The 24,903-nt window shown below is 50.0% G+C and overlaps 1 protein-coding gene across 4 annotated transcripts in view; it reads left to right on the forward strand.

Moving 5' to 3' along the window:
- Positions 1 to 24,903, forward strand: part of CABIN1 (calcineurin binding protein 1) — a 1,446,726-nt gene that overhangs the window by 241,010 nt on the left and 1,180,813 nt on the right. For all 4 annotated transcript variants that reach the window (XM_086942778.1, XM_086942776.1, XM_086942775.1 and 1 more), the window contains exon 9: positions 9,717 to 9,866. In XM_086942778.1, the coding sequence (XP_086798904.1) occupies positions 9,717 to 9,866 (150 nt within the window). The remainder of the gene's footprint in view (positions 1 to 9,716; positions 9,867 to 24,903) is intronic.

Consider the following 24,903-nt stretch of genomic DNA (forward strand, 5'->3'; position numbering starts at 1 on the left):
ATTGCCATTTCGGGATCCCGAAGGCCAATCTCGCCGCTTGGTTCTGGACGATCTGTAATCTAAAGAGTAAGGTCTTAGGCAGACCGTGGTAGATAGAGTTCGAGAAATCCAAGCGGGAGAGGACGAGAGCCATGATGACTTGAATCAGGGCTTCGGGAGTCAGAAGATAGGCCACCTTCCAGATCCTGCGCAGCTGATACATGCAGGAAGAGACCACCATCCCTATCTGGGGCTTGAGGGACAGCTCTGAGTCAATGGTGATCCCGAGGCTCTTCACCGAGGCCACAGGAGTGGGGGGAGGGCCAAGTTCTGCCGGCCAGAAGTGCGGACCCCAGTGGGTGGAGCTCTTACCAGGGAGGAGGAGCTCAGTCTTCCCGGGGTTCAATTTAAGTTGATTCTGGCTCATCCACTGGAGAATGTGGGACATAACCGCCTGGAAATGAGAAATAACAGAAGAAGAATTAAGAGGAAAGATGAGTTGCAGGTCGTCAGCGTAGTTAAAGACGGTGACGTCCCACTGCCTTAGAGAGAAGAGAAGAGGTCGGAGATACAGATTGAAGAGAAGAGGGGATAAGGAGGAGCCCTGGGGGACCCCGCAGAGTGAACGCTCCCTAGGTGCCCTGAAGGTGCCCAAACTAACTGTCTGAGACCTCCCGGTCAGAAAGGATTCGACCCATGCCAGCGCCAGGCCCTGGATGCCGGCCTGCTCGACACGGTGGAGAAGGATGTTATGGTCCACCGTGTCAAAAGCGGCCGACAGATCTAAACGTACCAGGGCCTGCGGGGTACCCCTGTCAGCGCCGTCTCTCAGAGCGTCCCAACACGGCCAAGATCACTACCTCTGTGGAGTGGGCGGGTCTGAAACCGGCCTGGTTGGCCTCAAGAAAGTTGGAGCTCTCGATGAACTGTGAGAGACAGGCGGTGACGTGGGCTTCTGCTGCCCTTCCCATTAAAGGTAGGTAAATGCCTGAGAAGTGCCCAGCTATCTTATTTTGAAGGACAGCAACTCTGGTAGCACGTGCGATACTGCGTCATGTTTAGCAGGTTTGCAAGAGTCCTGCTCTTTTTAAAGAACATCAGGTGCATGTACTGTATCACTGAATGAATAGCTCCTCACAGAGAAGTGCCGAGGTTGGTCAGGTGCACGTACTGTACCACTGGTAGCTGAGCTACTCAGTCGAGAAGTGCTAAAGATGGCCAGCCGTATGTACTGTACCACTGAAAGTATAGCTCCTCAATCGAGAAGTGACGAAGTTTTCCAGGCGCATGCACTGTACCACTGAGAGTATAGCTCTTCACAGAGAAGTGCTGAGGTTGACTATGTGCATATTCTGTACCACTGCAAGTATAGTTCCTCGATGGAAAAGTGCTGAAGTTGGTCTTGTACATCTACTGTGCCAATGGAAGTATAGCTCCTCAGTCGAGAAGTGCAAAGGTGGCCAGGTGCATCATGTCCTGTACCAACTAATTAAAGTATAGCTCCTCAACTGAGAAGTGCTAAATTAAGCGTTACTTATGCAGTAACATCCTCGCTAAGAAGCAACATTGGTGTTACCTGTACAACATTGACGAGTATTGCCACTTAAGTTTGTTTAAAGTACATCATTTGTGGAGAAATACTACCACCGTCCCATCCACTGAAAGTACTTCAGCAGTGCTGCCTACCTCTTGTCACTGGAGAATCTTGGGGGTGCGGGGTGTGATGGGTTGGTTGTAGCTGTCTACAGGCTGCTTGAGGCTGCATACAGCGGTGCTATGTGATGTACCTGTAGCATTTGTGAAACGTGTGTGGGTCTGGCCTACTTCCCTCCTCCACCTGCTCTACTTGCCTTTTCCATTCATGGCTCTTCCGGCTTAAATTGCCTGTCCCTCTGTCACCGGCTTTGCATGCATCTTGTTTCTAATTGTTGCAAAGTCTTGCTGGTCTTTGCTGCCCATGCTGTCAGTCACGGCTCCCAGGGTGACTCTAAGCATGCAGTCCTCGAGTGCCTTCCTGACTGTGTGCACTCAGCTCTTCCAAATAACTCCTCTGGTGCCTCTCCTGCACCTCCTCCCCTAATTGTTGCACTGCGGCACACCAATCATCGAGAGTGGGGTAGCCTTGAATTGGAACTTGGTTGTACACTGCTGTGCATCATGGTATAGCACATCGCCTGCTTTCATACTTTTTTTTAATCACCATTGCACTCGCTTTATGGGCTATGTGAATAGCTTTTGAAGTAGAAGCACACAGCGCTTTATGTTTCAGCACGGCACCCGGTTTTGTGTATCTGACTCCTGTGTGAAACCTCTGCTTCTCCATCATCTGTGAAGCTCCTTCCCTCTCGCTTTCAGGGGAGGGCAGAATGCAAGGGCAGTGGTGCCAGGACCCAGGGGCGTAGGAGCCTAAGCAGCAGGCTCAGGGCCATGGCCATTAACGCTGTTATTCGTAAACATATTGTTTCATTCTCCAACATCTTCCGGCAGCCATTGCAGAGCAAATCATTGTGTACAAGGCCAGAGCGCCAACAGCAAGAGACAAGCATTTCCAGTGCAATAGGTCCCGCATTTACGCGAGTTTGAGCTATTAGCATTATAAATGACAATGCCTATTATTTATGTTTTAAAACGCAAAACATAAATAAAATGCATTGTCATTTACATTGCCAATAGCCCAAACTCGCGTAAATGCGAGACCTATTGCAGTGCAAATGCTTGTTTAGATTTGCAGTAAAATGCAGATTTCTTTTTATCAGCCTGACAAACCATTGTCGTATCCATTGCCCCATGTCTCACACTTGATAGTATCCAGCCCAATTACAGATTGCATTTGCATTCCCCACAGCCAAGGCCCCTCAGTACTTGAGACTGTAAACAGAGTTCAGTGACTCTCCTGCCACCCTTTCTGTTAATGTCAGATACTCTTCTATTCAATTATGACAGTCCTGTCAAGTAGTGAAAAAGCAGAAAAGATGTGTCTGACTGTTGATGAATAAGGCAGAGTGAAGTACCAATATCGTGCCACTACCCAGAGTAAGTTACCTAAAAATGGTTTCCCTTTTTCACAGAATATGGTAGCTTGGATAAACACAGAATATGGTAGCTTGGATGCACATTTCACTGATGCTCGTGCAGTACTTCACACCTTTCGCACTGAATGTCACTATTGTACATTTGAAAATGCATTCATATTGTGTTTTTGCAGTGACCATAAAACCAATGAACTCAATAAAAAGTGATTCCAATATAATGACGAAGAATGTTTTAGCTGCTGTTTCCTTCCTCTTCATATGTACTCAACAAGAGATGTCCATTATGTGTTACAATTCTGAATTTTAGTTTGACCAGACACTTGGTTTGTGGTAATAATGAAATTGATTTATGTAATAACTGGCATATGACATTGGGTTTCATGGAGTCTTTTAAACACACTTTAAGAAAAATATTCTCATGTCTAAAATATTGGTGTATTCCAGATTGACTGCCATGCATGGTTTAACAGCCGGTCCTTCATTGTCGATGCATGGTTTGTGTTTGAAAATCTTTGCCAAACACAATGCCCTGTCTCGGGATGTTATGGTGCCCTTGGCAAGGTACTGTTTTTGCAACTCCTAGCTATGGTATTTCGTATATGCCACCCTGATCTGCTGCAGAACAGTGCAGCATGCAAGGATCCACACTCAAATAGATCTGCTCCTTCCTTGTGGGAAGAACTGAAAGGGTCAGGCTGCTACCCTTCATATCAGAGACCAAGAAACTGTTATGCAGAGTTCCACCGGGCTCAGCCCCACCCGTTTAACACAAACATGACACAGCTGGCCAACATAATCTGATCACAAGACAGCACCGTCATCTCCTATGCTGATGACACAAAACTCATCCACTCCCTGGTGGACATGACAATCACCACCAGAAACAATTTCGTCAACAGCATGACCATGGTAGCAGATTGGATGACTTGCCTGAAGCTCAACCATGACAAGACAGAAGTATTGGTCTTCAGCAAGATGACCTCTACAAGAGTTTCCACCTGGTGGCCATTGGAGCTAGGACTCACAGACTTTTCAATGCAGTGTGCACCTCCTGCTTCCACAACGTTCGTATGTTAGGAATGGTCTTCAAATGGCTGCCACAGAACACCAGATGGACTGTCACGCAGGCACTCATCACCAGCAAGAAAGACTATGGCGACACTGGAATTTCTAAACAACTACTACACAGACTCTAAAAAATCCAGAATGCTTCTGCAAGACTCATACTCTATCTCCCACACTGCTCCCATATCACCCCTCTTCTCAAGAAGCTTCACTGGCTCTCTATTCACCAGCGCAGCCAATTTAAACTTCACACACACAAACAAAGCCCTAGACAGCACAGGACTAGCATACTTTAACAGGCAAATACACTTTCAACATCCCACCAGACACCTACACTCTGCCTCATTCACACACACACGCAGCACATCCGCAAAAAACAAAGCATGAGGTCACTCATCCTCCATCGCACCCAAACCATGGAACCATCTCCCTGTACACAACAGAGCCTCCTCCTCACTTCTTGAGTTCTGCAAGAAGCTGAAGACATGCTTTTTGAATAACATTATAGAAGCCAAACACACACACCATGATGCTGACTACATGGACCACAGTGCTTTGGGGCAACACGCTGATAGGACAAGCAGTGTGCGACCAATTGGATTGTAACTTATATTCAAGCTCCTTGGAGCTGGTGGGGCTGACGAGCCGGGTTACGCACCTGCGTGCCACGAGTGGTACCGAACCTGAAGATATTTTTTGGCAGCCTATGCAGCACCCCTTCATACATTCCTACTCCCTGCTGACGAGAGGCAACAACCTCGAAACACGTGTCCAGGGATGGCCAACGCAACTTTGATTTTTTACTCAAGACCCTGGCAGAGGCGTACCCGCTGATGCTGACTACATGGACCACGGTGCTTTGGGGCAACACGCTGATAGGACAAGCAGTGTGCGACCAATTGGATTGTAACTTATATTCAAGCTCCTTGGAGCTGGTGGGGCTGACGAGCCGGGTTACGCACCTGCGTGCCACGAGTGGTACCGAACCTGAAGATATTTTTTGGCAGCCTATGCAGCACCCCTTCATACATTCCTACTCCCTGCTGACGAGAGGCAATAACCTCGAAACACGTGTCCAGGGATGGCCAACGCGACTTTGATTTTTTACTCAAGACCCTGGCAGAGGCGTACCCGCTGATGCGGACTACATGGACCACGGTGCTTTGGGGCAACACGCTGATAGGACAAGCAGTGTGCGACCAATTGGATTGAAACACACACACCAGCCCAGGTGCCTGGATACCCTCACAGGTGATTAGCGTGCTATACAACTCTACATAAGATAACATACAGGACTAGAAATATTTATTTCTGTCTATATAGAGTGCAGTTTCAACTGAAGAACCGTTCCTTACACTAGCACCCAACAGAGACGAAAAACAAGAATTCATGTTGGGATATATGTAACAAATGTAGGAAGGTGGATATCTGACTATATGGTTACCCCAACTTTTTGCCTAGTGTTTAGCTGGTTTTCGACTTAGTTGGCCTGGGATCCTGCCAATCAGGGCCATAGTCTATCTGCTCTCACTGTAAAATGGACTCATGTACTTTAGGTACATCTCCAATTGGATATTGGGTCACCTTATGAGCCCCTGTATAGTGTACCATAGGTACCCAGGGCATAGGTGCATCCAAGGCCCACCAGGGGCTGCAGCATGTATTATGCCAGCCCTGGCTGGCCATCCACATTGACACAACTGGCTGATCAGCTGGGACAAGGCCGTGTAATCACCCCTTGCTTAGGTATAGTATCCCTATACCTACCATTACATACAGACACATTTACCTATAAGTCACTCCTATGGCAGGCCTTGACAATCCTGAAGGCAGAGTGCTTGGTTTTATGTGAGATGGTGCTCTAGCATGAGCTGAGCCTGTTTGCAGCTTTTGGAACGATGTCCTTATAGCTTTTCTATGATATAGCCATACCATAAACTCTTATGTGCATTATAATCCTCGTGGTTAATGCTAACTTTGGTTTGGCTTTATCAAAACATGTTATGTAAGGTGTCATACGCTTTGGAATACTACAATCCTGGTGGTAGGGGTAGCGTTCCACCCTTCTAGAGGGAGAAGACATGTAGTTGTAGCAAGGTGCTACATGCATATCCCGGTTCAAACCAGTTGCTGGGACACTCCAGCCCCAGCTCTGGCGCGAAACTGGACAAAGGGAAAGGGAAAGGGGTGTAACCACCCCCTTCCCAGGTTCCACCCATAGGAGGGACCTAGCAGGTAATCCAGCCCCTTAAATTGGTATAAAGCTAGGAGCTGAGTCTAGAGACTTTAGATTATCCTGAACTGAAACTCTGAAACGAAACTCTGGACCTTCGACATTCTACTGCAACTAGAAGACTGAAGAATCTCCCTTCTGGTCAAGGAGCGACCACCCTGTGCAAACAGGAACCAACTAGTGAATTGCCGTTTTGCTTTGTCGAGGCTCCTGAAGGATCCCGACGACTCTGCTTCACAGGACTGGACTTCCAGACTTCTCGGACCCCGACCCACACCTCCAGCAAAGCTGAGACCCGTGGCGGACACGAGAGACTAGGGACCGGACACCTGGCCATTTTGCTCTTTGCTAAACTGTGCAGATTTGAGGCGTCCTCGAAGTTGTGCATTGGGGATTGAGCAGCCCCGACCCAGAGTCTTAAGTGCTTATGTGCACCGAAGCTCAGCCCTCCACACTCCACGAGTTCCGCGTGGGGCCCGCTCTTGCATTTCTTCTCGACGCGTCTTCGCGGTTACTAGCCCGCTGGCTAGTTGCCCTCCTGAAGACATCTTTAAGAAACAACGCCGCTTGCCTGGTTGCTCCGGGCTTGCTCCTGCTTTCCTGTAAAGGGGAAGCTCCCCAGAACTTGCTGGTCTGAACAGAAGCCGATCTTCCCTTCCTGCGTGGGTTGTCTTTGCCAAGGCTTGTTGACTCCAATCCGGAAGCAGACACCACCAACAGCGAGATCCTTCGTGGGACAGTCCGTATCCAGCTCCTAGTTCCTTCCTGGTCACTGGCTAGTGACCCAGACTCTGTCCCCTCTGCTTTCAGGTTTTTCACTGCTCCGATCCACCCTTGGATCCAACCGGACATCTTCCTCCTGGTCGCCTGCAGCATCTTTGTGCAGCTCTCCGTAGGATTCGACGACGAAACCTGACACGAAAGAACACCTATGCACCCGGCTTCCCTGGGTGAGGTAACTCGAGTACTCCGGTGCTCCCGTGGGTAATAACTATCCAAGTGCCCTACTTTAACTGGGTTTTCCCGTAGTCCATCCTGAAGTGTCCGAAATCAACTACTTTATTAACTTTACGTTCCCATTGAAAGTTTATGAGAACCTACGTGTGTGTTTAGACACTGCACACTCATTATTTATTATTTTATTTATTATTATTATTATTTAAAACACTTGTAGAGCGCGGCTGTCACCTGGCAGGTATCCTGGCGCTGAAAAGCTTACTCCTGGGTTAGAAGCGATGGGAAATGATTATGGGGGATGGAAGTGGAAGGGGAAAGCTAGGGGAAGAGCCATGTTTTTATTCGTTTCCTGAAAGGTAGGAGCTGTGGAATTTGGCGAATGTCGGCAGGCAGACTATTCCAAAGCTTAGCAGCAGCTACTCTGAAAGATCTTCCCCCGATCCTGGCCTTCTTAAATCTGGGTACTGTCACAAGGCAGGCGGTCGCGGATCGTAGAGTTCTGGTTGGGATGTACCAAGAAAACATTTGTTGTAGGGATCTTGGTCCTGATCCGTGTAATGCCTTGAAGACCAAGCAGAGAGCCTTGAAGGCTATTCGTTGCTTCAAGGGAAGCCAATGTAGCTCGGCTAAGGCGGCAGTGGCCGAGGATCTCCTGGTCCATCCAAGGGCCAATTTGGCTGCTGCCGACTGGACTCGTTGGAGTCTGTCCAACAGTACCGTAGGAGATTCGAGCAGGAGGGCATTGCAATAGTCAAGGCGACTAAGAATAGTGCACCTGACTATCAGTGCTCGGGCCTGAGGTGGTAGTAATGGCAGGATTTTACGTAATGAGCGCATAAGGGCCGAGCAGGTGGCGACTGTTCTTGTTACCTGCGTTTCCATGCTAAGTTTGTTATTTAGCATGACGCCCAGATTGCGAACACTGGCGACAGGTAGCGGATTATCTGGGTTTTCCGGGGGCCAGAACTCCACAGGCAGAAGGCGAGGGATTCGGCTCGCAGGACAGAACAAAACCTCGGTTTTCGAGGAGTTGAATTGGAGGGAATTACGGTGTAACCAGCCTGCAGTGTCTCTTAGGCAGTCGTGGAAGGCTTCCATGGGGATGGAATCTTCCCCCTCCCAAGAGAAAATGAGCTGGGTGTCGTCCGCATAGTTTACTGTAGTCATATTATGGGTTTTGATTAAAGTGACCAGTGGCTTTAAGTAAACATTGAAAAGGATCGGACTGATAGAGGAACCCTGGGGTACACCGTGAGGGACTGGGGAGAAGGCAGATTGGAAAGGGGGGAGGGATACAGCCTGTTTCCTATCTCTGAGATAAGAGTGAAACCAGAGCAGGGCAGTGCCGTCAACCCCAGCCTCTCTCAACCTCTCTAGCAGGATCACGTGGTTGACAGTATCGAATGCGGCAGACAGGTCCAATAGGATCAAGGCCACGGCTTGGCCCCTGTGAGACTCCTACTTTCTAACCTGTGGTTGTTCAGTGTAGTCCCAGCGATGCCCTAGGCCTATTCACTTTTCCTGAAGTGGTTCTTATACCACTTACTTAGTATATAGTTCGTGAGGCCCCTAGGGCAGAATTGTATTTGTGCAACTTATAGTATGTTTATTGAGTAACTTGTGCTGTATCTCGAACTCTGACCTCATAAAGAGTTAAGAGGGGTTGTGTTAGTAATAAATACATATATATTTGATATATACCTTGTGGGGTGTCCTTTCATTTGGTATTCCAGGGGTTATTATTGGTAAAACAATTGGCTTCACCTGCTCTCTGAAGTTTTAGCCTAAGACTGCTTTGTCCATGCTACCACTAGGATAGCTGGTCTATAAGGTTGACTTTACAACCATCACTATACGGGTTTTTTGGACTGATACATGGGTGCACACTAGAATAGTGGACATCACATATCAGGCCAACTTCTCACAGGCATTCCTTATTTCATTGCCAAGGATTCAGCATACTCTTCTTTCACACTGGGGTCTTTTAAAGTGTGACAGCTTCACCATATAACCAGATCCTGATCTTAAAACTCACAAGGGAGTGAGAAGGTCAGAAGTGAAGGCAGGACCAGTTCTGTAGTAAGTCTGCTGCACAAAGCAGAGGGCCTCATTTGCATATGCTGCTTTATATTGGTAGTGTCTGTGGCACCCCAGTAAAGTGTCCTATATACAACTGCCGATGTGGCCAGTCCATGGAAATGACCCAACCAAACTATCTTGAACTATTGACTTCCTGTGAAGAGATTATAATGTTAAATTTCAGCAGCTTCAAATACTATCTCTAGAATCCAGTATTTTGTGTTAAAACGAATGGAAATATTCTGTTGACGAAATTGAAAGTTTTACTGCATGTGCCTTTCCGTTATTGATAAGTGGGTCTTAGTTTAAGGAAGTGTCTCCCAACCATTTTTTCTTGTGCTTTACTTTGCCCATGTTCCCCTTTCTCTCAGCGACATGTCGATCCATGAGGTAGATGTGGCTGCAGATGAGGCCCAGGCGATAGTAAAGGAAGCTCATGAGCTGAGAAGGAAGCGTCGGGCCCTCACTACGCGGGAAAAGGAGCCAGATCTAAAACTGGTGCAACCTCTACCCTTCTTCACGTACGTGCTATTGGGTGATGTTTGAAATGGCTCTTGAGAAGTATTGTGTGCAGCTCTTTATACTGGTAGGATATCTGCTTTCCCATGTGCTTTGCGCCTTAACGGTCACAGTGTGCACTGCCATCATGCATATAATTAGCTGTGTAGATGCAAAAAAAGACTCCACCTTAAGTTTTGAGTTGGAAAATATAAATACTTAGAAGAGTCTTCATCCCTGAAATAGTTTTTGATGAGGAGTTGAGGAGAGTGGACGTCGAAAGAGTCAATTCATGGCATTTATAAATTGTACAACTACCTCTGAAGAGGCGTCTTGGCACAATCGGAGAGCTCTGAGAAGAGGAAAACTGGCACTCTAGATACCCATTAACCAATGGGCGCCTTAACCGTGGAGGTCACTGCACCCCCTATATGACCACTTGCTGTAGGGAGTAGGCAAACCTTGTCCCAGAGTCCCTAATTCCACTAAAAACAGGATGTGGTATCCTTCTTTAGTGGAGCACATCAGGCAGCCCTCTTTAGGGGTGTGTGTACTGGTGGAGCAACACGCCTACTTGCATAGCTGATTTCCCACCTGTCCTGGTGCCAAATGGGCCTCAGGGCAGGGGGTGGCATCTCCCAGTTTCGGGGGAAATCAGGCTTGCATACCAAAGGTGGCAGGGGCTTCGAAGCCCCCAGCTTTGATATGCTAAATCACTAGCTGTAGGAGGTTATCCCAATAACTTGTGTACTGGCAACAGTACAGATTCATTAAGACAATGTTTTTGATACCAAACCCCATAGGTTTCAGTAAAGGCATCATGTTGCTGGGGAACTTGTAATGACCAGTGCCCAGTACATATACTTAAGATGGTCTCCCTATTCACTTGTACCATCTAGTAATTGGACTAGACAGGACAAGGGCATATCTGCTCATGCAGATATGCCCTCACCTGTAATATTATGCTCTCTGCCTTAGGGCTGAGAGGCCTGCTGTAGGGGTGACTTACATATATTACGTTCTGGGTCTTTGGCCTGGGACACAGCAAGGGTGCCATGTTTTGTTTTCACTCATTGTTTGCACCTTGACTTGCAGTCTGCAATTGCAGCCTGCATGCAATTTGTGTGTGGGTCCCTTAGGGTGGCATAACCTACTGCAACCTGTAAGGACCCTCTTTAGTACCAATGCCCTAGGTACCAGGGGTACCTTTTACTAGGAACTTATAGAGGTGCTCAAATCCTTGCCGATTGGGTTACACTTAAATTGTAACTCGTTTTTAGGGGAAAATGCACTAGCACTGAGGTCTTGTTGGCAGGCTTTAGTGCACTGTCAGAGTTGAAAACTAGAATCTAGTATCCAATATTGGTGGATAATATTAAGTTGGAAAAAACCTCCGCCTATCCATATCTGGGAATCCTTGTGGATGACTCACTGAACTGGCGTCAAGCCACGGCCACCAGAAACCTCCTCTTCCGACGTGCAACATCGGCCTTGACATCATTTTCGAGAAAATTGGGAAAACCAGCGGCACCCGAACTCCTGAAAATCTACTACGCTAAATGCCACAGTGTGGCAACCTATGGAGCAGGCGTCTGGGGGCACGGACATATAGATCACCTCCAGGTAACAGAGAACAGCTTCATCAAATATGTGCTGGCCCTCTCACAGAGCGCTCCGATCTTCGCTTCCCACAGTGAGCTTGGCATGGAATATATCATAGACACCATCCGCTCACAACCAATCTTACTGTGGCAACGTATATGGTCCAAACCGGAGTGCCACTTAACACGATCTTTGATCACGGACTGTTTAACTTTAACTAATTGGCATAAGATCCCATGGTTGGTCTATGTACGGAACTTTTTTAATGACCTGGGATACAAGTCTTATTTTGACGACCCACCCAGTATTGAAGATATATCTAGAAAACAGCTAAAGATGATGTGCTTGGCTCACCTGAGAGAGCTGCGAAACCAGACAGAGATCACAAAACTTTCGAACAGCCAAATTTGTGCAATACAACCTGTCAAAGGTATTCAACCATACCTGTCCTACTTTTTATCGAACCAGGAGAAATACCTACTAACAAGATTTCGCTTTAATACCTTTTTTCGTTTAGTCTCATTTCCTGAAATCCACAATTGGTCCCCCATACTCATGAACTGTCCGTGCGATGGAATATCTTCACAAACAACGATTCACATTATCTTTTTTTGCAAATACTACAAAACTCCACGTAAATCTTGGATTCTCCCACTACTTCGATCTAGCGGTCATAGACAGTGTTATTCTGCATTCTTCTTTTTGCAGTGTCTGGACTCGCCACATGTAGCAAAATTTATAGCGACTTTTCTAAAAGCCACCATCAAAATACGCCAAAAATTACAAACTGAACAGAACCTTTTAAACCCATGAGTTTTCTCTAAGTCATGAGCTCTCTTATGTATTTTTTAACCTTTTTATCATGTTAATGGTGAATTGATTTTGTGTTGTTTTTTAAAACTATGTACTTTTTATGATTACACAAGTGGCAATCGAATAAAAGTTATTGAAACTGAAACTGAATCTAGTAGTCAAAAAGGGGGTACAATGTGGGGGAACATCTGCAAAAAAATTTCAGTTATCTAAACCTTTCCCCCTGAACCCCCCCCCCCCCCCCCCCCTCCTCCACACACACATTGTCCAATATGCCCAGCAGCGCAAACCTAGGTTGTGAATCAATGTGTCCCCACCACCCTAGCTAGAGTATCCATGACGGTGTTGCAAAACTTGTGTATAACAGGACATGACCACACCACATGGTAGAATTCCTCCTCGGATCCTGATAACTACAGCAGGCAGGGGTGTCATGGGTTCCAGCCTTCCACAGGTGGAGGGGTATAAGGTATGCTTGATGAAGGTACTTGAATTGCACTAGTCGAAGCCTCATCTATATATATTGCTGAGGAACTGGGTGCCATGCATGCATCTCGCCAGTCAGCCTCAATCACTGCTCTTACCCACCCCTCTTACTTCTACTTTAGGGGATTCAGCAGGCCGGGAACATTCGACACCAAGGCTTTATATATTTGTGAGATTCTGCCTCTCCCCAGATGGCCCATAAGCAATCGCCCCTCCAGAGGGCTATATTCTGGGAAATAGTCGAAGTCTGCTTGGTGTTCATATAATGCATACCAAAGCAGTAGGTACCCAAAAGATTGGGAGACGGGCATTTGGAATTCCGCATGCAGGTCTTGATAGGTCCGGATATGATCCCTCTTCCACAAGTCCCCCAGCCTAGATACCCCTATACATATCCAGCCTGAGAAGCCCTCAAAGTTCAATACCTGGGCCATCCATTGGCCCTTGAATAAGGAGTTTCAAGTGTTTGTTTGCTTTCCGAGCCAAACCATTTCTGCGCCGCACTCCACACCCGGAACATCACCTGGTCACCTCTTGGAGGGAAGCCAGAGTGGGTGCCTCGTCACCTAATTCAGGTTGAGTAGGTACAACTCAGCTCGGTACGCCGGGTCTCCCCACCCCCGTGCATTCACTCATTTAAGGGCAGAAGTTGGGCCTCCCGTTAGTACAGAAGAACGTCCGCCATGGTGATGCCGTTGTTATACACTGAGCAGACATATTTGCTGAAAGCTCCTTGAAGGGGTATACCTGCCCATATAAAAATGCACCCATGGCCGCCATAGCACTAAACCAGGACTGTGGGGGAGCTTCTTCCACTGCGCCATGTCTTTCTGAACCGTCTGCGTCAAAGGACAAAGGTTAAGGCTCCAGGTGAGGCCCAGTTCCCAGGAGACATAAATCCAGGGATACTGAAAGCTAAGGCGGCCTGTTGGGTCTGGGGTTGCTAGGTTTCATCCTGACAGTGAACCCTTAAGAGCACCAAGAGCTATTTGTCCCAGTTTACTTTAAGCCCAGAAGCTGCCCCTAAGGTGTCCAAGATGTGAAGTAGAGATAGAGATGGGAACAGCTGGCATGTCGTCGGCATAGAGCGCTATCTGGTCCTCTGTTGCCAGGCCGCAATCTAAGTCCCAGACTTGGGTGTCACACCTGATCCACATCACCATGCGTTCTATTACCAATGTGAAATGGAGGGGGGTAGGTGAAACAGCCTTGTCTAGTGCCCCGCCTAATGGTAAATTGGCAGTGACATGCTGCATGCAGATTGTATGTGTGTCCCTTAAGATGGCATAATACATGCTGGAGCACTGAGGGACCCTCTTTAACACCGGTGACCTATGGAACCAGGAGTACCATTTACTAGGGACTTGTAGAGGTGCTAAAGGTCTTGCCAGCTGGGGAACAATTGAGCCGTTACCTTGTCTTAGGGAAAGAGCACTGGCACTGGGATCCTGGTTAGCAGGATCCCAGTGCAATACAGTCAAAATTGAATCAAATACCAGGCAAAATGTGGGGATGACCATGTCAAAAAGGGGCACTTTCCTACATAGACCGATACCATTAAAAAATGTGGAATGTTTTTTATACTAACATTTTAATCAATTACCTAGAAAAGAGCCTTCCGGACGCCCTCCTCCCCTTATTCACATTCATGCTTCATTCAGGGCAGATACTTGAGTGATGACACAAGATTGTTAAGCCATGCCAGTGACAATTTAAATGAATAAACTCCTCCATTACAGCCACTGTGCTGAATGTGAATAAGGTTTTCATTAAGGTGTAGTGGAAGTACTAACTAAAGTTGACTTTGGTGAACATTTCATTAAAATGAAATTGCTCTTATATGGTAGACCAGTGGCTAACAAAGAGAATTAAGTGCACTTTATCAGATCCCTTCTGTCTAGGTCAAGGCACCTGCTTCCCTTGAAGACAAAGCTAGAATAAGACCCAAAAACACATTGGGCCATGAATCTACCAAACATTCTCCTGTATGAAACGGCATACCTAATTAAACAAGGGAGCTATGATCTTCTATTTACAATGTGGCTAGACACCAAAAAGATCTACTAGTCCCAAACTCCATTACCCACTGTGCATGCTCTACTCTTAGTATGCAAGAAAAGAGAAGACAAGCGGAATAAATCATCTTTGATGTTCTTCTGCCATTAAAAAAGAAAAAAATCTGTTGGAAAGAGAATATTCTGGGAAGACTACTTGAAAAAAAACATATTGTTATTTACTTAGGGCCCTCTAAAACATTGTAAAATATCACAGAAATGTCATCTAAATTTGCACAACATTTTTTTTTGATTCATCCTAAATAGGCATGTTAAATGTTCCAAAATGCCCCAATATCTTGAGTAAACTTTCCTAAACAATTCACTTAGCATCAAAAGCATACAGATTAGTATCTCCGGATTCTGCTAAACCCAATAAAGCTATTCCGAACAAAAATTGCAGCAAGACGTGTGCCTTCAACGTCAGCTTAACCAAAATCTGAAACTTCCTCTTTGACTCGAAAATGTATCACCCTGTATCCCAAAAAGAATCCCAAATAAATCACAGCGTGTTACGAACACCAGCGACACTGCACATAGTAAGCATTTTTAAAGCAGAACTAAGCTGGATCTGCCATGATGCAAAAGGTGACTCCTTCCATATGATGTTCCTAATGGATATAGAAGATCCCCAGACTGGATCCGAAAACTTTTGCGTAGCAGTACCCTTGCACGTCGGTAGGCGTCGTCTGCGGCTCCGCATCCGTCGTCAGCGTCGTGGGCGCCGTGATGACGTCGTGTGCTGACGTCATTTCTTCTTTTTCCGCGCCATCCAGCGCAGATCTGGAAAGAGCAATTACCCAAGTCAATTTTGACTTACTTTTTGGTGATCTTTGATCCTTTTCGAAGTCTTACGACTCCGACGGTGCCGTAGGGATGCCCGGCTTCAAGCATTGTGAAGATTGCGACTGCACCATGTCGGTCACGGATCCTCACCCCCAGTGCCTGACGTGTTTGGCCGTCGACCACGACGACGAGGCCTGCCCTGACTGTCGGGCCCTTTCGAGGAAAGCCAGGCGGGAGCAGGCGGCTCGAACTCCGGCAGTCGGCCCCGCGCCGCGTGAGGTCCCGGTCCCACGGGAGGTCGAGGGACAGGTCGTGGGGACGGAGCCGTCACAGCTCCGGGAGTCGGCACCACTCCTCCGGGTCCAAGTCGTCAGGTAAAAAACACAAGAAGTCGAAGAGGCATCATCGCTCTTCTGACTCCCCCCGACGCTCGCGCGATGCGGCCGGGGGTTCGGGTGACACCGCCTACGCGGCTCCTTGGGAGTCGCGTCCGGCCCCATACCCTCCGGTCCCTGGGCTGAACGCCACGCCGAAGGAGATTGAGCGTTTCCTCATGGCCATGAGGTCCCTTTCTCCTCCGACGGGCTCCGCGGCGCCTCCGGGCCCAGCGGACCCGTCTGGGGCCCTAGTGGGTCGGGGGCTTCGACCCCGACGCCGTTGGGTGCTTCGGCCCCGACGCCGCCGGCGCCTTTGGTGTGGAGTGCAAAAAAACGATGGATTTGGGCCCAGATCTTTTGACTGGGGGAATGTATGACATTGATCCACATTCGGTCCATCACTTGTTGTTTTTGCCTTTGGGCCCGGCGCCGCAGGGCCCCACGATCCCGACACCGCCGGTGCCCTCGGGCCTGGCGCCGCAGGGAACAGCGGAACAGGCGCCGCCGGCGCCTTCGGGCCCGGCGCCGCTGGGCCTTCCTCGGGCTCTGGATCGTCACCGCTGGACCTTATGACCCCCCCCCGGCGTCGGTCCGTGTGGTGTCACCTCCGGCGCCGTCCCCGATACCTCCTTTGCTTCGGTTCCGACGTCGGGACGGCGCCTCTCATCGGCGCCGCACCCGACGCCGTTTGGAGATTTTTACTTCTATGAACCGACCTCATACAATTACAACCCTGAATCTCAGGAGATGGGTGATGAGGAGGATTGGGAGGGGTCTGAGGACCCTCTGACCAAGGAGTGTCAGTCTATTATGGACTGGGCAGGAGACCTTGGGGAGGCCAGTGGCCTGGACACCTCTCCAGACACTGGATTTGTCTCTCCTCCTACCGTGGCTTCGGAGGAGGGGGCTACCTATGGTGTGGTGTTGACGAGGGCTGCCAAGGCCTTGGGCCTTGAGCTCCCCGTCGCGGCCGTGAGGACTAACCTCCTCACAGAGGTCCTTAAGCCACAGTCATGCTCAATGGAGCCTCTGCTGCCGTTTAATGAGGCCTTGACCGACGTTCTTTTGGGCACTTGGTCCAGGCCCGCTACGGGTTCGCCCGTAGATAGGAACGTGGCCAGACGCCACCGCCCGGCTCCGGGCGACCCTTGTTTCCTGTCCTCCCACCCCACCTCCGAGAGTCTGGTCATCCAGACCTCTAATTCCCAGACCGCATTCCCGCCGGCCCCGCCGGACAGGGAATCCAAGAGGTACGAGAATTATGGAAAAAATATATTCGCATCCCTTAGTTTGGGACTGCGGTCTTCCAACACCGCATGCCTCTTGGGCCGCTACACCCACTCTCTGTGGGAGACGGTGGCGGAAGTGCTGCCAGAGTGCCCGTTGGAGGTACGGGCCAAACTCGGCCAAGCCCTTGTGGAGGGCCGGGACGCAGCCAAGTATTCAATCAGGTGTGGGCTGGATACTACCGACTCGCTAGGCAGAGCGATGGCTACGACAGTGGCGGTGAGACCCGCCAATTTTTCGGCAGATGTCCAGAACACACTTATGGACATGCCGTTCGAAGGCCGTCACTCTTTGGCGACAAGGCAGACCACGCGCTTGAGCGCTTTAAGGACTCCAGGGCTACGGCCAAGTTCTTGGGCCTCTCGGCCCGCGCCAGCAAACGGGTGCCTTTCGCTCCTTTCGTGGCCAGGGAAGGGGCGCCCCCACACGTGCCACCAGCCACTCGCCGCAGACTGTCGTCCAGCGCGGCGGCGGCCGTGGGAACCGCCGCGGAGGCGGTCGGGGAACCAAGCGGAGTCAGTCCACACCAGTCCCCGCGGCATCCACCTCTAAACCCTCCTAGTCTGTGCTTTTCGGCCCATGTGACGCCAGTGGGAGGCAGGTTTCGCCATCACCACTCTCACTGGCGCACTGTCACTTCGGACAGGTGAGTGCTGCAGATCGTCCGGAGGGGCTACTCCCTCCCCTTCGAGACGACTCCTCAAGCCATGCCACCGCAACACCACCGCGTATCGGGGGGATCACTTGCGGCTCCTGCAGGAGGAAGTTTCGGCCCTCTTGGCCAAGGGGGCCATCGAGCGCGTTCCTGGGCCAGAAGTAGGACGTGGTTGCTACTCCCACTACTTTCTGGTACCCAAGAAGGGCAAAGGGGGCCTACACCCTATCTTGGATCTGAGAAATGTCAACGGCTTCCTCCGGAAGGAGAAGTTCAAAATGCTGACTCTGGCTCAGGTCTTGACTGCCCTAGACCCAGGAGACTGGATGGTAGCGTTGGACTTGCAGGACGCGTATTTCCACATCCCCGTCCTGCCGGCCCACCGGCGTTACCTGCGGTTCACGGTAGGCCACGAGCACTTTCAGTTTACCGTGCTCCCCTTCGGCCTTACCAGCGCCCCACGGGTGTTCACGAAGGTGATGGCGGTGGTTGCAGCTCATCTGCGCAGGTTGGGGGTTTCAGTCTTCCCCTACCTCGACGACTGGTTGTTGAAGGCGGGCTCGCCCCAGACAGTCGTCAGCCACCTCCAGACTACGGCGGATCTCCTGCACCAGCTGTGATTTTCCATCAATGTGCCGAAGTCACACCTGTGCCCCTCTTAGAAGCTCCTTTTCATCGGAGCGGTTCTCGACTCGGCGCAGTTTCGTGTTTACCAGCCCGAACACCGGGTGCGGGATATACAGGCTTTGATTCCGATCTTCCGGCCTTTATCCCGAGTTTCGGTCCGGTTGACGCTGCGGCTTCTGGGGCTGATGGCCTCCTGCATCCTTCTGGTGCATCACGCACGGTGGCGGATGCGGGCTCTGCAGTGGGACCTGAAGTTTCAGTGGGCCCAGCATCAGGGCAACCTGTCCGACCATGTCCTGATCTCGGAGGGCACTGCGAGACAGCTGCAGTGGTGGCTCACGGACCGCGATTGGGTCAACGGATGATCCCTCTCCCTTCCCCAACCGCAGCACGTAGTTGTGACGGACGCGTCCCTCCAGGGCTGGGGAGGCCACATGGGAGAGGCGGAGATCAGAGGCCTCTGGTCTCCGGCGGAGTCCCGGCTCCATATCAACATGTTGGAGCTGTGGGCGATTCGTCTAGCACTGAAGGCATTCCTCCCGTCTGTCCGAGGGAGTGAAGTGCAGGTGTTCACGGACAACACCACCGCCATGTGGTACTGCAACAAACAGGGCGGGGTGGGGTCGTGGACCCTCTGCCAGGAGGCTCAGCGCCTCTGGCAATGGCTGGAACATCAGGGCGTGGCTCTGATGGTTCAACACCTGTCAGGTTCTCTGAACGCCAGGGCGGACGAACTCAGCCGACGGTGCTCGATGGATCACGAATGGCATCTGAACTCGGACGTGGCGCAAGGCCTCTTTCAGCAGTGGGGAGAGCCTTGGTTAGATCAGCAATGTCATCAGTTCTGCGCGTTGGAATTTCCAAGGCAGCACTCGCTCGGAGACGCTTTTCGTCGCGAGTGGAGCTGTGGTCTGTTGTACGCCTTTCCGCCTATACCACTTCTGCCCAGAGTGCTGAAGAAGATCAAGCGCGACCGGGCACAAGTCTTCCTTGTGGCTCCGGACTGGGCACGAAGGTACTGGTATCCCGAGCTACTCAGTATGTCAGTCGATCCCCCGGTTCGTCTGCCTCTTCAGGAGGACCTTCTGTCGCAGCAGCAGGGGACGGTCCTCCACCCGAACCTGTCCAGTCTCCACCTCCATGCTTGGAGATTGAGCGGCGACAGTTGAGGCCATTTGACTTGCCTCCTGAAGTCTGTAACATCATTCTGGCAGCCAGGCGTCCCTCCACAAAGTCGGTATACGCCTGCAGGTGGAACAGATTTGTGGCATGGTGCACAGCAAAGGCTGTGGATCCCCTCAATGCCCCTCTTTCTGAGGTTCTCCTCTTTCTTCTCTCTCTTGCCCAGCAGCGCTCTGCTCTGGGCACAGTCAAGGGCTATCTTTCAGCTCTTTCAGCCTTTCTGAGGCTGCCTGACCAACCTTCTTTGTTCAAGTCCCCTATCGTTAATCTATTCCTGAAGGGCATCACTCACACGTTTCCTCCTGTTCCCTTCGTGATGCCTCAGTGGGACATGAACCTGGTTCTTACGTTTCTGACGTGCGCGCCCTTTGAGCCACTTCACAACTGTCCTCTTCGCCTTCTTTCTTTGAAGACTGCCTTCCTGGTAGCCATCACCTCTGCCAGGAGAGTGAGTGAGCTCCAGGCTCTATCTTGTAAGCCTCCTTTCCTTTCAGTCCATCCGGACAAGGTTGTGTTACGGACAAGGCCCTCCTTCCTACCCAAGGTAGTCCCGGCCTTCCACATTGGGCAATCCATCACATTGCCCACCTTCTTTCCGCCTCCGCACCCCTCGAGAGAGGAGGAGAGGCTCCACTGTCTGGACCCAAAACGTGCGCTCTCATTTTATCTGAATCGCACACAACAGTTCCGGGTGGATGATCAACTCTTTGTTGGATACGCGGGCGCTAAGAAAGGGAAAACGGTGCACAAGCGGACCATCTCCCGGTGGATTATCTTGTGCATCCAGGCGTGTTACTCCTTGGCTAAGAAGGAACCCCCTGTTGGGCTGAGGGCTCATTCCACTCGAGCCACGGCCACTACTACTGCCTTGGGCCGAGGTGTGCCCTTGCAGGACATTTGCCAGGCGGCTACGTGGGCCTCGCTGCACACGTTTGCAAGACACTATTGCCTGGACAGTCAAGTCCGGAGGAATGGCTACTTTGGCCGTTCCGTCCTCCAGGACTTTCTGGTGTGAATATTGGTTCGCAGACCCACCACCACGGGGTTGGTATTGCTGGGGTATCTATTCTAAGGTAAGGAATCTATCACTAACGTGTCTCTTTCAGATGCACAAGTTACTACTTGTGTAACGATATATCTGTAAGAGACATTAGTTAGTGATAGATTCCTTACCGACCCACCCATCCTCCCCGTTCTGCGAACCGATATCTAGGGTTAAGGTCACCCCTTTTCAGGGCCCTAGTTTCTGGCACCAGTGTTGGTTTTTGGCATGGCTCTGCGCTTCTGGCGCGGAAAAGCTGTGTCTAAGAACTGACGTCAGCACGCCGAGGCGGCGTCTAAGTACTCCGACGACGTCATCACGGCGCCCACGAAGCTGACGACGGACGCGGAGCCGCAGACGACGCCTACCGACGCGCAAGGGTACTGCTACGCAAAAGTTTCCGGATCCAGTCTGACGCCTGGGGATATTCTAAAGTAAGGAATCTATCACTAACTAATGTCTCTTACAGATATATCGTTACAGAAGTAGTAACTTGTGCAACTGGCCGACTTGTGATCAGTGTTTCCATTTGTGTAATACATAATGTTCATCATAACTTTAATATTATAATCAAGGTAGCAGGTTGTCCGGTGGGTACAGTAGGGTGTTGTCTGCGCTCTCCATTAGATAAACATTTTTAATACGCTCAGGTGGATGGAAGAGAATTGCTCTGACATCTGGAAGTGTTTGTAATGAATAGGTACATCTATGTTCTATTGAGAGGTTGGTTAACACTTTTAGCTGCAAAGTACAACTTGGGGCTTGTGATGATGACCTGATTACTTTCATGGCTGAAATCTTGCAGGGTAGTTGTCCTTACCTTTAGATTGAGGTAACTGGTAGAAAGCTACTATAGTAATAAGATGCTCAAATAATTAGATTTTGAGGAGATCAGCTTTAACTGAAGACCAGAGAGAGGTGCCTTTTTAATGAGTATCATCTTTGTATATTCCACATTCAAGAGAATAGTGATTCTCCTAATTATATGGCAAGAGAATCTGGATTTCATTAAAGACACAGAGGCTAACATTATGCATTATTCTTTTAATGCGAACTCCACACACAGCCACTTTGATGTATTACACCATAAAGGAAAATGTTCTTGAACAGAATACAGCTAGACCCTAATATGCATGCCCACATTACAATCTTCCCAAATTCTCCATCATGTATTACGAAAAGTCCAAAAACGGTATGGCACAACAGGAAAGGAAGAAACTCCTCAAACAACGAAGAACTTGCATTGCAGAATCAAGGAAAAAAGGCACTCAGTTCGAAGAGGTTTTCAGGTGATGGAGACACGTAGACACAAACTACTGGGAATTATCTGGAATTGAATAGAAATATTAGAACATCCTCTATAGGTGTAAGACAGTTCGAGGCATGTGGGCTGCTGAATTCATATCTGTGCCTAGTGTTGGGTCCGGATGATCGCACATTGTTGTCCTGGAAGAGTCTTAGAAGTATCACGAGATAGGTGGCTCCTCCCCTGGACTACAGTGCGCATGGGCATCGACTCCATCCCCAGATTGTTTTTTTCCGCCATTGGGTTCGGATGTATATTGGTTCACTCTAGTCGGAATCGATATAAAACTTTCTTCAGGCCAAAAGGCCTTTAGGTTTTCGTCGGTATAGTCTTGCGTTCGGTGCCCAATTCTTCCAGCTCAGACCGAGCCGGATTTCCAGAAGAGCCGCGTGCTTTTCGACGCTGAAGGCCCAGTCGACGCCAGAGACCTTATCGTCGGACCATCATGGAACGGAGTCCGTTCAAGAGATGTCCCGTGTGCAACTCAAAGTATCCCCACATCGACGTCCACCCGGTGTGCAACAAGTGTTTGTCGCCGGATCATGATGAAGCCAGCTGCATTGCTTGTTCCCGTTTTCGATCCAAGAAGACTCTTCTGCATCGTCGCGCTGCGCGCCAGGAGGCCCAGCCGACTGCACCGGCGCCTGTGGACATATTCGATGCCGGGGATGATGAAGGAGCTGACCGGGAAGTTCGTGAGAACCTGTGCGAATCCCGCGTCGGAGGTCGACTCCAACTACGACGCGGATGTTGAAATGCTCGACGCGGAAGAAGTCATCGACGAGGTAGGAGGCGACGACGGGGCCTTTGGGGCCATGGAAGATAGCTCCAGCGAAGAGCTAACTCAAACTGACATTGGGGCCGAAACGCTTCAGAAGGCTCAGGTTGCGGGATCGCCACTGGGCCTTACCCAAGATCTTCCAATAAGCTCTACGGCCCCGCCTTCAGACTCGGCTTCGGACATTGCTAAAGAGCCGCACCCTGCGAAATCGAAACCGAAAGTGAAAACACCGGCCTCGACGCAAGTGAAAGCACTGATGCCTCCATCAAAACTGAAAGTGCGTATTGCTTTGGTCGGCTCAGCCCTCGGACCTGTCGGCACCAACGAAGCAAAAGGGCGTTATCGACCCGAAGAAACAACTCAAGGGCATCGAGACGAAGTCTGGCACGCCGAAAACAAAAGTCAAGGCAGTCGAGCCGAACAAATCGGCGCCGAAGATGGTCGACACCGACAAGGGGCTCAGTGATCCGAAGGTTCTCTAGACTCCGCGTCGACAAGACAAGGCCAAGAGCGGACCAACCCACGAGTCCACGTCTAGTGGTGCCTCGAAGGATTCTGTCATTCGACGCAGCCGTCCGCCTCATTCTCCAAGCAAGTGGCAGACTCCCTAAAGCGCATCAAGGACAAGACCTCTGGTGTCGGGCCTAAAGATCCTCCACCTTCGAAACCTGTCGATAAACCTCAGAAGGCGTCGACGCCCATTCACTTCACGTTGCCGCCGAAAGTGGCGCCGAAGGCTTTTGCCCCTAAAATGGCCACCAACGTGCCCGAGAAGGTGTCCTCGGTGCCGAAGTTAACAGTGGTCCCGGCCTTAAAGCATCGACAATCCTCGTTGGAAGAGCAACAGGAACAATTTATCGATGCCGAAACAGGCAGACTTTCCATTTATAAGCGGAAAATCGCCCCTGAACAGCCAATGGAGTCCTATAAAATTCCACTAAAGAAGAAAAAGGATTCTACTTCGACCCCTGTTCTTGTGGAACCGGTTTCTCCACATGGCCATGATCTCTCACCCACTTATTCAGATGTGGACACTGGGGAAGGTGATGATGATGAATACAGCTATCCTGTGTACACTGAGCCAGATAATACCAATGAACCCTGGGCAGCTGCTGCTGACCCAGGTGATCCTCACTCTACCCCAGACACTCAGATGTATGCTGTAAAAACGTCGCCTACAGAGGATTCGGCTGCGTTTAATGCCCTCATTGAAAGGGCGGCGAAGAATCACGACGTCCAGCTCCATGCTGACCCCATTGAAGTGGACTTTCTTTTTGACACCTTTTCCGTCTCAGAGAGGACTGCCAAGACTCTGCCTATGTTGAAGGGTGTCTTGAAGCATGCTGGGGAAATCTTTAAGGAGCCTACGAGAGCCAGGGTGATAAACCCCAGGATTGAAAAGAAGTATAAACCGGCACCTGGTGACCCTACTTACATCAAGGGACAGCTGCCGTTAGACTCTCTTGTTGTTTCTAATGCCGGGAAGAGGGATAATTCACAAACAACGGGTGATGCTCCTCCCCCAGATAAGGAATCTAAGGTGTTTGAGGCGTCAGGGAAAAGGGTGGCGGCTCAAGCGGCCAATATCTGGCGCATTTCGAACACACAGGCACTACTAGCCAGGTATGACAGGGCACATTATAACACACTTGAGACCCTGTTACAGCACCTGCCAGATGAATACAAAGAGGCAGCTGAGAAACTCATCCAAGAGGGGAAGCTTATATCAAATGCTTCTATTAAATGTGCACTGGACGCGGCGGACACCGCGGCCAGAGCTATTAACACTAGTGTCATGCTGAGACGACATGCCTGGCTCAGAATCTCCGGGTTCAAGCCAAAGATACAGACCACCATTCTCAATCAGACAGTAAACCCTGATCATCTATTTGGCCCAGAGGTGGACACCACCTTGGAGAAAATCAAAAAGGACACGGAAACTGCTAAGTCCATGGGGGCTCTACAGTCCCAGCAGTTCCGGGGTGGTTCTTTTTGTCACTCAAGCACTAGAGGTGTTTCCAGAGGCCAGCTCTCCCAAACCACACAGTACTATAAAGGCGGC

Source organism: Lissotriton vulgaris, chromosome 11 (assembly GCF_964263255.1).
Source record: "Lissotriton vulgaris chromosome 11, aLisVul1.2, whole genome shotgun sequence".
Lineage (NCBI taxonomy): Eukaryota > Metazoa > Chordata > Amphibia > Caudata > Salamandridae > Lissotriton > Lissotriton vulgaris.